Source organism: Aquarana catesbeiana, linkage group LG05 (assembly GCF_042186555.1).
Source record: "Aquarana catesbeiana isolate 2022-GZ linkage group LG05, ASM4218655v1, whole genome shotgun sequence".
In the NCBI taxonomy this organism is placed as follows: Eukaryota; Metazoa; Chordata; class Amphibia; order Anura; family Ranidae; genus Aquarana; species Aquarana catesbeiana.
In genome coordinates this window covers 602,457,228-602,471,919 of record NC_133328.1, presented here as the reverse complement: position 1 = coordinate 602,471,919, position 14,692 = coordinate 602,457,228, and the positions used below count along the sequence as shown (strand labels likewise).

General features: G+C 43.1%; 1 protein-coding gene across 1 annotated transcript in view; it reads right to left on the bottom strand.

Moving 5' to 3' along the window:
* Positions 1-10,626, bottom strand: part of MAL2 (mal, T cell differentiation protein 2) — an 83,796-nt gene extending 73,170 nt beyond the window's left edge. Inside the window, exon 1 of the mRNA XM_073632197.1 lies at positions 10,365-10,626. Within this exon, the coding sequence (XP_073488298.1) occupies positions 10,365-10,493 (129 nt within the window). The 5' untranslated portion in view covers positions 10,494-10,626. The remainder of the gene's footprint in view (positions 1-10,364) is intronic.
* Positions 10,627-14,692: the final 4,066 nt, after the last annotated feature.

Genomic DNA, 14,692 nt, shown 5'->3' with positions numbered 1-14,692 from the left:
TACAATTAGTGCCCACCAGTGCCAGAACTGTGTGCCCACCACTGCTAGCAATCTTGCCAACCAGTGCCCACAATTGCCACCAATCTGTGCCCACAACTGCCAGCAATCAGTGGCCATTAGTGATGCCAGTCAGTGCAGGCTATCAGTGCTGCCCATCACTTCTGCTCATCAATGCCACCCATCAATGCCCATCAGTACCACCCACCAGTGCCCACCATCAGTGCCACCTATCGGTGCTCATCAGCGCCACCTATCAGTGCCCATAAGTGCGGCATATTCGTGCCTCCTCATCATTGCCACCTAATCAGTGCCCATAAGTGCCACCGCATCAGCGCCCATCAGTGAAGGAGAAAAAATTACTTATTTACAAAATTTACTGACAGAAACTAAGAAAAACTTTTTCCTAAAAAAAACCCAAAAAAAACAAAAAGACAAAAAAAAACAAAAAAAACCCAAGAGTGATTAAATACCACCAAAAGAAAGCTCTATTTGTGTGAAGAAAATGATAAAAATTTCATATGGTTACAGTATAGCATGACCGTGCAATTGTCATTCAAAATGTGACAGCGCTGAAAGCTGTAAAATGGCCTGGACAGGAAGGGGGTGTAAGTGCCCTGTATTGAGGTGGTTAAACTTCTCCACAACTTTATCCCTGACCTGTCTGGTGTGTTCCTTGGCCTTCATGATGCTGTTTGTTCCCTGAGGTTCTCTAACAAACCTCTGAGGGCTTCACAGAACAGCTGTATTTATACTGAGATTAAATTACACACAGGTGGACTCTATTTACTAATTAGGTGATGTCTGAGGGCAATTGTTCTACTAGATTTTAGTTAGAGGCATCAGAGTAAAGGGGGCTGAATACAAATGCATGCCACACTTTTCACATATTTATTTGTAAAAAAATGTTAAAAACCATTTATCATTTTCCTTCCACTTCACAATTATGTGCCACTTTGTGTTGGTCTATCACATGAAATCCCAATAAAATACATTCATGTTTTTGGTTGTAACGTGATAAAATGTGGAAAATTTCAAGGTATATGAATACTTTTTCAAGGCACTGTAATTTAGTTATCACATTTAAAGTGACAATAAACACACACACACAAAAAATGTAATATATTGCAGCATACCAATTCCTAGCTGTGGTGGTTACATTAGTTTTCTTTTTTGGGGGCTTTTTTCCCTTTATTTTGACCTGGTAATCCAGCCATTAAAGTGGATGTAAACACAATGTCATCCTTTCTAAACTCCTGCCATAGGGGTTATCTATAAGGATATACATGTCTCCTGCATGTATCTTTACCTGTCAAATGTCTCCCCTCTGTCTGTTATGAGACCCGAAAAACTGCAGATTCTGTGGGCGGGTCTGTTGTCTGGAGCTCGGTGGGTGGAGTCGTGATGTCAGTAGACTCCCCGCCCACCTCTACACTCCCCTTGTCAATATGCATTTTCTCCTGTGTATTTCTTACACTGAACTTCTGCTATGATCTCTAACATCCAGTAAAAAGACAGGAAAGTAACCACATGACTTCAGCATGACAAATCATGCTGAGGTGTGGAACAGCCAATCCTTGCAGAGCTGCTGAAGAAAGGAGTGGGGGAGGGAATTAAAAAATAATGCCTGTCTTAGGCTAGTGCACAAGATGTAAATCACCTGTCACTCACAGCAAGGGGGAGGATTTGACAAAGTTTTTCTCTATTTGTCAAGTTTTATCTCACTGAACAATAAAAGGGGATTGCTCAGAGATGGATTAACTCTTTGTGGCAAAACTGGGCTCAAATGATAGGAAATCTTATACTCTACTGTATGATATAAATAAATAAATAAATAAATTTCGGGTTTACATCCATTTTAAGTCTGTTATTTTTCAACTTTCTTTATCAGACCAAGTTGTCCAAAAAAGTGGAAGTTAGAAAGCTGAGGCAAACAATTTTCCACTGACAGGGGTGCTTACAATGGTCAGCTATTTTCATTTTGCCAAAACATTTATCCCGAAAGAAAGAAAAAAAATAACTGTTTCTGTAACCTATTAAAAAGTGTAAGCTGGAGTTTGGCTTTAGCCCCGGTTCACATCACATGTGATTTGCACAGGAATTGCATCGCATTCCTGTGCAAATCACATGCGATTCTGTGTAGTGCTATTTGAGCCCATTCATTTTGTATGGCTTAGATTGCACCGTATCCGTATGAAAAAAGGTGCAGGCAGCTTTATTTTTGTTTGTTTGCACTGGAACCGGATCTCATGTGCGTTCTCACCCATGTGATCTGGGTCAGGCAAACTCACTGCGCTTTGTGCGCTGCTTTTGGGGTTAACTTATAATTGACACCCGCAGCAGATTGTATGAACACAGTGCGATTGCTATGCGATGCGGGAGACGCCCAGGAATCGCTGCGTTTCCTGCATCACATCAGTGTGAACTGGGGCTCAATGTGTTTGTTGGATCCTTCTAAACCCTCTACTGGATCTAACACTATGCTCTCCTCAGGATGAAAATGCTGCTCTCCAAAAGTATCTCCATTGCTCGTCCAGACAGAGTGCAGGCAGGAAGTGTGTTACTGGCTGGATCAGCAGGTTTTAAACTAAGGGAAAACAGCCTGAAAAAAAAAAAAAAACTTGTGCAGCCACCACTTTTGAGGATTAGTAAGTTGTAGTATTACATTTTTTGGGGGGTGTATATACATATAACCTGTTGGAGCTGACGGCACGCAAATACGCGGCCTCTCGGTGGGTGGGCCTTGGCGTTGAGCGGCCGCATGTTTGCGTGCAACATTGCAAAACCAGCTGTGCCGAGAACGCGCACCCTGTGTGCTCCTGGCATTTTTACTGGCAGCTAACAGAAAGGTCCTGATCGTTGCTTCCAATTGGAAGATTTCCGATCACGTGACCGTCGTGACACCCAATTTGATGTCCAAATTAACAGTGCAGTGATTGGCGACAGTATTGTAGACAACACTGCAACTTTTCATGCCGCAATAAAAATATGTGCTTGTTGGAGCCATACTGATGTTGAGTCTAAAGCCCCGTACACACAATTGGACTTTCCGACAACAAAACCGTGGAATTTTGTTCAAAGGTTGTTGGTGCCAACTTATCTTGCATACACACGGTCACACAAATGTTGGCCAACAATTACGAACATAGAGACGTACGTGATATCTCCATTACGAACGCTAGTTTTACAAGACCGAGCGCTTCCAGCTCGTCCTTAATTCCGAGCTAGCCAACATTTCTTGGCGGAAAGTCCGACAACAAATGTCCTATGGAGCATAAACACGGTCTGACTTACCGCCAACAAGCTCACATCCAACGTTTCCCGTCGGAAAATCCGATCGTGTGTACGTGGCTTAAGGCAACCAGCCAGCCATCGTAGTCTCTCTTCATTGTGTTACAGGTAGGAGAAGTAGATGAACTTTATTCTAAGGTGTTATGTGGACTGAATCAAGGATACTCACAAACAGCCGATTATTAGAGTACAATACGGCAGATTATACAGTGCACAACGCTCTTCAGTTCTGCACCCACAGTATCGGTTTACATCACAATCCTCTCCACTATTCCAAGACAAACATTCTGCACCTCTTTCATTTCAAAGATGACTTATCACAGCATAATTCTGAAGATGCAGCTTAACTCAGCCTTTCCCACCCTTTTAACCCTGGTGGAACCCTCAAAATCATTCCAAGGTCTCAGAGAACCCATTCTAGAAATGATGATATCTACAGCTCCCGGTACATTTAGTAAGTTGTAGAATGTTTCAAATAAAGGAAAGAAGAATGCTGCACACCTAAAGTATTTACTCCCTAACATTGGTGGTCATTGTAGATGGGAGAGAAACCTACTACAGGTCAAGGAACCGCTAATTCTGGAGGAACGCTATGGTTCCATGGAACCCTGGTTGAGGGAGTCTGCTCCAACTGCAGACTACAAGATAAAGAATGTAAAGGCTATGCAAATCCAAAAAGTAAACTACCATAAAAAGCTTATTTTCTAGAGTCCAACTTCACCCACATGCCCATCCCTACATATAATGAGCAGGATCCCTTTCTTTTTCATCGACGCCGGGCGGTCCTCAAGCAGGCAAAGAGCATTGCTGACATTAGCACCATTCTATGCATCACCACACTGTGATTGTAGGGAATATTAGTGACACTTCCCATGAGGTGGATCACCAATGCCCTGCACTCCAGTCATTGGATTAGGTGATACCAGGCCTCATTCAAACTGGAAGAGGACAGGTGCTGAATCGCAAAACACCGGAGAAGAGGGAAGTATTGCAGCCAGAGCATCATTTTTAATTTTACAGTTGGTGTGCATTTAATTAAATTGTTATAAATAATAATATTAATTATAATATGAATATTAATTATAATAAAAATGTAAATAATAATAAGTAGACATGGGCTTTAAATACATTTGTGCATGCTTTTTATATTGGTAGTAGTAGCAAAACCATTGTTTATCCCATAGTTTGTTGGGTTTATGGCTCCTGTAATAAAGAGAAAATATTAACCACAGACTCCTAATATGGTGGTAATGCTTGCAACTTCTTGTGTGCTTCTGTTGTATAAATAGTGACGCGGAATGTTTGCAAGGTCCCGTCGTCACCCAGTAAAATTACAGGCTATGTCTACTGCCAGTGGGAAATGCTGCAAAGCACCAGCGACTTGAAGTCCTGGGGCCTACAGGTTCAAAACATACAGTGATGCATCGCAGCAGCTTCCCCCATCCAAAGTCCTGGGCTTTAAGACAAAAAGTGACATCATGGTCACACGACTGCTGTAGACTATAGGCCTTGTCAGCGCTGGATGTCAAACCAACTGATAACACCTGTGCTTGTGATCACACTGGAAGAAATGACTTTCAAGGTCCAGTTCACTTATAGTCTATTCACATTGTTTCCAATCAAGCCCTGATGAAGGGGTAATTTTTGGACCCCAAAATGTGATTGCTACTCTTTGGATCGTCCCCAATTCTTATTAGAATAAAGTGGTATCACAACCTCTTAAAGCGGAGTTCCACCCAAAAGTGGAACTTCTGTTTTAAGCACTCCTCACCCCCTTACATGCCATGTTTGGCATGTCATTTTTTTGGGGGGGGGGCAAGTGCCTTCTTTAGAGAGGGACTTCCTGTCCCACTTCCTCCTACAGGCCACCTTGGCGACTTCTCCTCTCCCCCTAGGCAGCCCATCCCTCTTGGCAATCTTCTGGGACACGTGACAGGTCCCAGAAGATTGCCTGTCCACTGGGAGAGTGCAGCGTGGCAGTGCGAAGCCGCGAGCTGTCATGGCCGGGTGCCCACAGTTTCAATGGAGGCGCCGAGGAGAGGAACGCGAGAGAAGTGGGGCTCCATGGGGCCGCATCGCGGGACCGTGGGACAGGTAAGTGTCTGTTTATTAAAAGTCAGCAGCTAAACTTTTTGTAGCTGTTGGCTTTTAATAAAAAAAAAAAAAGCCTGGAACCCCAAGGGGGTAGGGAGAGTGGCCTAGCCCTCTCTCTATGGCTCTTGGTCATCACCCCAGTTCACCTGTGTACAGCAGGCTCCCATTTGGGGTACGTGGTGTGAGTTGGGGGGGGGGGGCCCGGGAATAGAGCCCTTTAATACTGTTTGTACTTTCACCCCCTGCTCATTTCTTTTGCATGGAGTCTGATTGGTTCATGTGGGAGATTACCTGTAAATTGTTTTTCTTTTTACCAACTACTCACATGGTCTTGTTCCATTATTGTACAATTGTTATATATTTTGTACCAACTTTGCACATGGTCGTTTTCCATTTCTGTACAATTGTTCCGTTTTTTTTTGGAACTTCTTTGAAATTCAATAAAAGCCTGGAACTCTGCTTTAAGTACTGGTGTGGTGCTTCAATTTCCATTTTTGTTATAATACCCTACAAGCAAAAGGGACCATCGGGATCCTCTGGGGTGTAGAAGCTGCCTGCCCAGGGACCAGATTATTTGCGTCAATATTGACACTATAAGATAGCAATACCAGTGAGATAACCCTAAGGGTCCAGCGATATTTTTTCACTTTCCTCAGTTTTTTTTATGCCTGTGGGCAGATTAGGATGTGCAATATGCTTGAATAAATACCTTAAACCTATCAGCTTTCTGGTGGCTCATGTGACATCATGAGTCTTTTCTCTTCTCCTCCAGCTGAGGCATATTTTTACACATGTAACTATGTGTGAGTACCATTCTATTCATTAGTAGTTTCTAGATTGTAAGCTCTAATGAGCAGGGCCCTGATCCCTTCTGTATTGATTTGTATTGTAAGTGTACTATCTGCCCTCATGTTGTAAAGCGCTGCGCAAACTGTTGGCGCTATATCAATCCTGTATAATAATAATTATAATAGTACTTCCAGTCCATGCCAGGGAGGCGACATACTGGTAGGGGGCGTGTCCATGACAGCCTAGGTGCACAGGATGCTAATTGGATGATGTGGGCATCATGAATCCCAAAAGAGTACCCTTAGAGGATTGCATAGCTCTAAGTGTGGAGGGGTAACACCAGAGGTGAGGTTTACAGTGAAGGTTGTTTTTTTTTTTTTTTTTTTTTTTACATGCTGGCTCACTATTTTTTTTTCTTCAAAATTGGAGCCAGGCTTTAAAGCCTAAATTCAGGATAAGCAAATAGTGTCTAAATAGAAGACACAGGTGTATTCCCTATTTAAATCTTAGTGTGCTTTGTGCATTTCATCCAGATCTGTACAGTAATTTGGGGTGAAACATTTCTGACTAGTCACTGCTGCTCTCGCTCCTTGTGCAGGGTGATTGGTCTTGTATTCACCCTCCTGTAGGTTTATGCAGGCACCCTGTAGTGGGTGGAGTCTTCTGTGTCCCTCCCACAGCTCTGCTCTCTGCACAGCCCAGTGATGATGCCAATGCTACTTTCACAAGGTAATATCTGGGTTTGCAAAGGCATTTGGTGCACACAAAGCAGATTTATATCCTTTGTGTCTGCTGAGGTATACATTTATATAAAAGTTTTTGTACAATGGAATCCAACTTTAATGTAATGTAACCAGGTAACATTTAAAAACAAATAAACTACTGTGTTGCATAGCTATATCCATGGGTCAGTTTAAATTAGCATAGCCTAACAGCTTTTCAAAAAGATTGTGCCGATTAAAAAATGTTGTTGCTACAGCTTACCCAACTCCTTATATGTCTGTCATGTCCTTACCATAATAACAGATAACATCATGAGAATTCAGTAGCAGGGGGAGGTGGTAGCCAATACAAATTGTTATCGTCAAAGAGCCACTCCCTTTATTACAAATAATATCAGATGATGATTATCTGTATGTTAGTCATAAATATGCTAGTGGAGGCAGCATGAGATCTGTAGACGCTATTGGAATCTGCAGACTACTAGCCATGAGCTTGTGGAACTAGCACGGGCTCTACAGACTCTACATTGGGTTCTATAGACTACTAGACATGAGCTATTGGAGGCAGCATGGGCTCTACAAACACTACATTGGACTCTACAATCCACTAGATATGAGCTTGTGGAGGCAGCAAAGGGCTTTACAGACTCTATATTGGACTCTACAGACTACTAGACATGAGCTTGTGGAGACATCATGGGCTCTACAGACTACTAGACATGAGCTTATGGAGACACCATGGGCTCTACAAACACTACATTGGACTCTACAATCCACTAGATATGAGCTTGTGAAGGCAGCATGTGCCCTACAGACTCTACATTGGGTTCTACAGACTACTAGACATGAGCTAGTGGAGGCAGCATGGGCTTTACAGACTCTACATTGCACTCTACAGACTACTAGACATGAGCTTGTGGAGACATCATGGGCTCTACAGACTACTAGAAATGAGCTTATGGAGACATCATGGGCTCTACAAACACTACACTGGACTCTACAATCCACTAGATATGAGCTTGTGGAGGCAGCATGGGCCCTACAGACTCTATAGTAGATTCTACAGACTACTAGACATGAGGTTTTGAAGGCAGCATGGGTTCTATAGATTTCTAGACATGAGCTTGTGGAGGCAGCATGGACTCTACACACACTACATTGGACTCTACTGACTTATAAACATGAGCTAGCTCAGGTAGCGTGGGCTCTACAGACTCCACAGACTACTAAACATGAGCTAGTGGAGGCAGAATTGGCTCTACAGACTCTAGAAAGAACATGAGCTAGCAGAGGCAGCATGGGCTCTACAAACACTACATTGGACTCTACTGACATATGAGGGTAGGGACTGATGTGAATGTACAATGTATATGTAAAGCACTGCGTAAATTGACGGCGCTATATAAGTACCTGAAATAAATAAATCAAATAATATAAACATGAGCTAGCAGAGGCAGCATGGTCTCTACAGACTACTAGACATGAGCCTGCGGAGGCAGCATAGGCTCTACAAACACTATTTTGGACTCTACAGACTACTAGACATGAGCTAGTGGAGGCAGCATAGGCTCTACAGACTCTACATAGACTACTAGACATGAGCTTGGGCATTCTCCAGCCTCATCTCTACCTGGAAATCAAAACTGCATAAAAAAAAAAGTGTGATTTTGATGTTCAGATAGAAATGGGTTTGAAGGTTGCCCAAGCTCATCTCGACATACTACTGAGCAAAAGCCTTCAGAGAGGTTTGGGCACAGTTCCATAAGAGTCTCTTGTAAAAACAACATGCTATAATTGATGCCTTAATTTTAACCAGCAAATAGATGATAAATAGTAGGGGATGTCAGCAGTAAGGCTACTTTAACACCGGGGTGGTGCCGTCGTTAGCTGCATTTTAGTGGCGCTTTACCGCTGTTATAGGGTGGTAGCAGGCCTTAAAAAGGGATTAAAAGTGCCCGTGACGCGGTGCTTCCGAAGCGCTTTTTTAGGCCAATGGACAGGGGCGGTGGAGGGGCGGTGTATACAGCGCTCCCAAACCACCCTAAAGATTCTGCTTACAGGACATTTTTTCCTGTCCTGCAAGTACACCACCGCAGTGTGAAATCACTCGGGCTTTCACACTGGGGTGGCTTGAGAGGCAGTTTTCAGGCACTATTTTTGGTGCTAAAATGCCTGAAAACTGCCTCAGTGTGAAAGGGGTCTAATATTTGGTCCATCTAACTCATTGGCCTGATGGTAGCTCCACCTCCTGCTAACAGATCATGAATACATAAGTCACAAAATACATCCCAAATACTACACACAGGGACAACAGCGATCATCCTAACTTCAATATCAGGCAAGAAGCATGTAATAGCATAGATGTCCTCATCATATACAGTTTCCTGGAAGATCTTGCTGCTGTAGCTGGGTGCTTATAGGGTCATTCCACCAGAAACGAATATTTCATTTTATGGTTGTTTTAGAAAAGTTAAACCACCAGCGCTTTATTCTTGGAGACTGTAATGGTGAAATGTCTGTGCTGGGTTCCTAGATCTGCACACCTGATGTGTCCATTATGGGGGTATTGGTGAAATCTCCATGTTGGGTTCCCAGGTCTGCCCACCTGGATGCACCCATTATGGGGGCATTGGTGAAATCTCTGCCCTAAATTCCTAGGTCTGTACACCTGTCTCCCAAAAGTGGCCTGGCAAGGGATGTTACCACCACATCTCTGGAAGGTGGAGGTGAGTATTTCTGGGGATTAATTCCATACCATTCAGACTGTACCTAAAGTACCTTTAATTTTACCCATGTGACTGTTCAAGTCTCCTTAAACTCAATTGAAAATAACGGTCACTTTATTAAAAAAAAAAAATATATATATATCCATATGCTGGTGTGTTAGCTTTGTAAATTGAGCCTGTGTCCATCAAGTTTGAAACCAAAACACAACATTTTCTTCCAAACCTAGCATCCTCAGAGCCCTGAACCTGCATTTTTTTCCTGATAGGGGTATCCTTATTTTAATACAGCTAGGTACAAACAATAATCAGCCGTCATTTATCTTCCTGGATGTTCTAATCCAGGGTTTCTCAACCAGGGTTCCATGGAACCCTAGAGTTCCTCCAGTGGTTGCTAGGGGTTCCTTGAGAAATGAGCAATTTCTGCCTCTCAGTCAGATAAGTTCCAACTGCCTCCATTGATCTTTTTAGCTATTTGTAAAGTGGGTAATTCTTCTCAGTGTCCACAAGCGTAAGGAACATTCTTCCCACTGACCATCACACTGATGTATCATGAGTTGTAGATATAGTAATTTTTAGCAGGGGTTCTCTGAGACCAGAAAGTTATATCAAGGGTTCCTCTGTGTTGAAAAGGTTGAGAAAGGCTGTTCTAATCTGCTAAAACGGTATATTTTGCTTGCAGCACATTGTTGCTCTTTGCACTGTCATATTAGATAAGCAGTGTGATCATGATTGTGCTTGTACTTACTATTTCCAGGCAGATGAAGGCTCCTGTGTAGGTCCTAAAGACTTCTATGCCGGTGGGCAAGGTATAGGAGGCAGCGGGGTAGGAGACGGCGGCAGGGCTCGGCATTGGAGGGACCCCCGGATCAGCCATGCTCGCTTTGTTTGTGTGACAATCTGAGTGTCAGGCAGCACGGCTTTCCAAAGCCTACTGTGCAGGCAGTTGTACCTGAGTGTGTCATGTGACCACCTGGCAGGTACAGCCCAGCCCTGCCCTGTGAGTCTTTGTGCTGCACTGGGATTCCTGTAAGGGGAGAGGAGGGCAGGGCGGCACAGGTGACACAATACAAAGGTAACTCTGAGAACTGATGTGAAAAGAGTCGGGCGGAGGAAGGCATCAGCGAGTACGTCTCAAAGCAGATCTCAACCCTATCTGGATGACGCTTAGGGCTCACCCATGCAAGGCTTACAAAAGCCTCTTTTACCGGCGGTTGGCTTTTTTTTTTTTTCAGCCTGTAATAGAACCACTATGTTAGCCTATGTGTCCATGCACACATGGGCGTTTATAAGCATATTAGAAAAGAATCATTTACATGCTGAAAAAAAAAAAAAAAATCCATCACCAGCATGTTAAGGAGAGGAGCTTTTTCAAGCAGAAAAACATGTGAAACATGCATAAGCACTAGACGTATTTAGGTGTGTGTATGTGTTAATGCATTCTAATGGACAGAATAAATTAATATAATGGCGGATAGAATGCTTTAGCTCCAAACATGCATATACGTGATGTGCAAAACGTGGTTTGAGTGCATTTTTCAAGCTGCTTTTTCGTGCCAGGAGTAAAAGGCCCCCCCCTCCTGGCACTAACGCCCCGCTGTTTTTTTTTTTTTTTTTTTTAATCTTTTTATTACATTTCTTAATTACAAACAAAACACAAAAAGACACAACAGAACATCATACATATTGAACCAAAGATATAATAGTACGATTTCCAAAATCTAATATAAGAGTTATTAATCCAACAGGGAAAGAAAAAGGAAGAAGAGAGAACTAAATAAAAAAGAAATAAATGAATAAAGAAAGTAAACGTTGATTCCTTCTTCGCTAATGACCCCAAACATTTCTCATATGAGAACGCACTTATTATAGACAATATACCCGCTGTCCTTACCCTGGATGCGGGCGGTGAGAGCGTGGCGGGCTCGGGGAAAGCTGCTCTTCCAAGCCAATGTCATTAGTGCAGTGACAGTGCATATTTTTAAGCACTTTTCACTGTGTCACTGGTTCCCACAAAGTGTCAAAAGGGTGAGTGTCAGATTGCCCATCACAATATCGCAGTCCCGCTATAAGTCGCTGATCGCCACCATTACTAGTATAAAAAATAAATAAAAATTCCAGTTTATATCCCAAAGTTTGTAGACGCTATAACTTTTGCGCAAACCAATCAATATACATAGTTACATAATAGGTGAGGTTGAAAAAAGACACAAGTCCATCAAGTCCAACCTATGTGTGTGATTATGTGTCAGTATTACATTGTATATCCCTGTATGTTGCGGTCATTCAGGAGCTTATCTAATGGTTTTTTTAAACTATCGATGTCCCCCCGCTGAGACCACAGCCTGTGGAAGGGAATTCCACATCCTTACCGCTCTTATACGCTTATTGGGATTTTTTTTTTTTTACCAAAAATATGTAGCAAAATACATAGTGGCCTAAATTTATTTAGAAATTAGATTTTCCTAAAGGTTTTTATTGGATATGTTTTATAGCAGAAAGTAAAAAATGTTATTTGTTTTGTTTTTTTTTTCTAAATTGTCGGTCTTTTTTCATTTTGTTGTACGTGAACTCAATGTACGATTTTCGTTTCATTAGTACGGTTTTCGTACGAAAAAAATCGTAAGAGCAAGACTATGCATGCTCAGAAATGAAAGAATGCATGAAGGTGAAAAACCATGAGGGTTTACAACCCCTTTAAGGTTCACGTACCTGTCTACAACAGGTACATGAATCTGTCGCCTGCACCGTCAATTTAGATGTGGTGACACATCAGAATTCTAAAGAGTGTCTTCACAATTTATGAATTCCCCTGATTGTACCATTTGGAGCACACAGAAGGGAAATTCAGAGCAAACTCATTTGTGCCTGGTTGTTATTTTTGGAGATTCTTCAGATTTCCATCAGCCGTTGCCACATTTTGGCTTATTAAATTGCTTTTGAGAGGGGAAGAGTCACATCCAAGCACCTGAGCTTGATTACATATGTAGCCATGCTTTGCTAACACAGGCATTACAGACTGCTGGTTATAAATGAGTTTGGCTCCCTCTAGTGTCCTTTGTATGCTATTAAGACTTTGTTTAGTTTTTGTGAAGCAGCGTTACAAAGCATTGTGGGAGATGTAGTTTAATGAGGAAGTAACTCATGTGTTAACTTAGTTTGGGAACTACTAAACTCACAAGGCCAAATTACTGCACTGTGTGCTGGTAGCAGTAATAAAAGGAACAGCGCAGCCATATTTCGGCCTCTTGGGACGCCATTCAATATCTGCCTGCAGTGAGGTCTGTGTGTGTGACCAGGAGACTGAGGCCTGTGAGGCGCGGAGCGGAATCGATCGGCCTCTGAGGTGTTCCAGAGCACAGCCAGGTGGACCAGTGTGCAGATGGACCGGAGGACCCAAGATTTCTGGAGGTTTCCTGCATTAGAGTCATCAGCCATCAGGTGGTGCGGTGTGACGGTGCCAGCTTTGGATCGGACTGAGATATCAGGAAAGGAGCCTTACAAACATCTGGGCCTGTTGTGGTGAGCGGGCACTTGCCCAATATAGCGCACCGTTGCTGTGTGAGTTAGTTACAGACTGTAGCCCCACAGAAGTGATCTCAGTTATCCTACAGTCTGCTGTCTACCTGTTTCCCTGTTTGAATTTACAAATACTGCAGTCTAATACCATAAGCTAGCTGAAGATCAAGAAGATAAGGGACTTTTATCATCTTCTACAAAGCATCACAGTTCGCTTTGCATTTGGAACATTGCATTACAGTCTGGGGGAGCCCTTGAGTACAGGAGATATCTATATATATATATATATATATATATATATATATATATATATATATACACACAGGGCCGTCGTTAATTTTAATTGGGCCCTGGGCAAACATTTTCTTGGGGCTCCCCCTCCATTCTGAGACATACAAAAAATAGCAGGTAGACTCCAAATCAGTTTACTGCAGCAGATCACGCAGCGATTGCAATTGTTTGCCAGAGGTTACAGCCTATCATTACTGCTCAGTGGCTGGTTTCTAGAGGTTACAACACATAATTTCTGCTTGCCGATTGGTTGCTAGAGGTTAATGTGCATTATTAGCGCTCACTAATTGGTTGCTAGGGGTTACAGCACATCATTAGCACTTACTGATTGGTTGCTAGAGATTAAAGCAGATCACTACTGTTTGCTGATTGGTTGCTAGAAGTTCATGCACATCATTACCTCTCACTGAGCAGTGGAGCAATCCCAAATAATTGAGCAAGTAAAGGGGCACATTAATACACATACTACAGGAGAGGTTCAGAGACAGCGGACATACTGCAGGAGACACTCAGAGACAGCGGACATACTGCAGGAGACACTCAGAGACTGCGGACATACTGCAGGAGACACTCAGAGACTGCGGACATACTGCAGGAGACACTCAGAGACAGCGGACATACTGCAGGAGACACTCAGAGACTGCGGACATACTGCAGGAGACACTCAGAGACTGCGGACATACTGCAGGAGACAATCAGAGACTGCGGACATATTGTAGGAGACAATCAGAGACTGCGGACATACTGCAGGAGACAATCAGAGACTGTGGACATACTGCAGGAGACAATCAGAGACTGCGGACATACTGCAGGAGACAATCAGAGACTGTGGAAATACTGCAGAAGACAATCAAAGACTGCAGAAATACTGCAGGAGATTACCAGAGACTGCGGACATACTGCAGGAGACAATCAGAGACTGCGGACATACTGCAGGAGACAATCAGAGACTGCGGAAATACTACAGGAGACACTCAGAGGCTGCGGACATACTGCAGGAGACAATCAGAGACTGCAGACATTATACAAGGGATGGTCAGAGAACGTTCAGCAATGCACAGCTTTACAGTTAAATAACACAGCTCAGGGTTTAAACAGTCAGGCATTCTATGGGTGTAAGGACATACCTGGCCAGCCAAACTCACTACATACATTCAGGTGTGTGGGCGGGGCTTCCACTCTCTGCTCTCACTAAAGCAGCTAGGAGCTCCACTGATGCTTTGTTGGGTGGGCCCTGGGCCCACATCACCCGTGAATGGTCGCCCC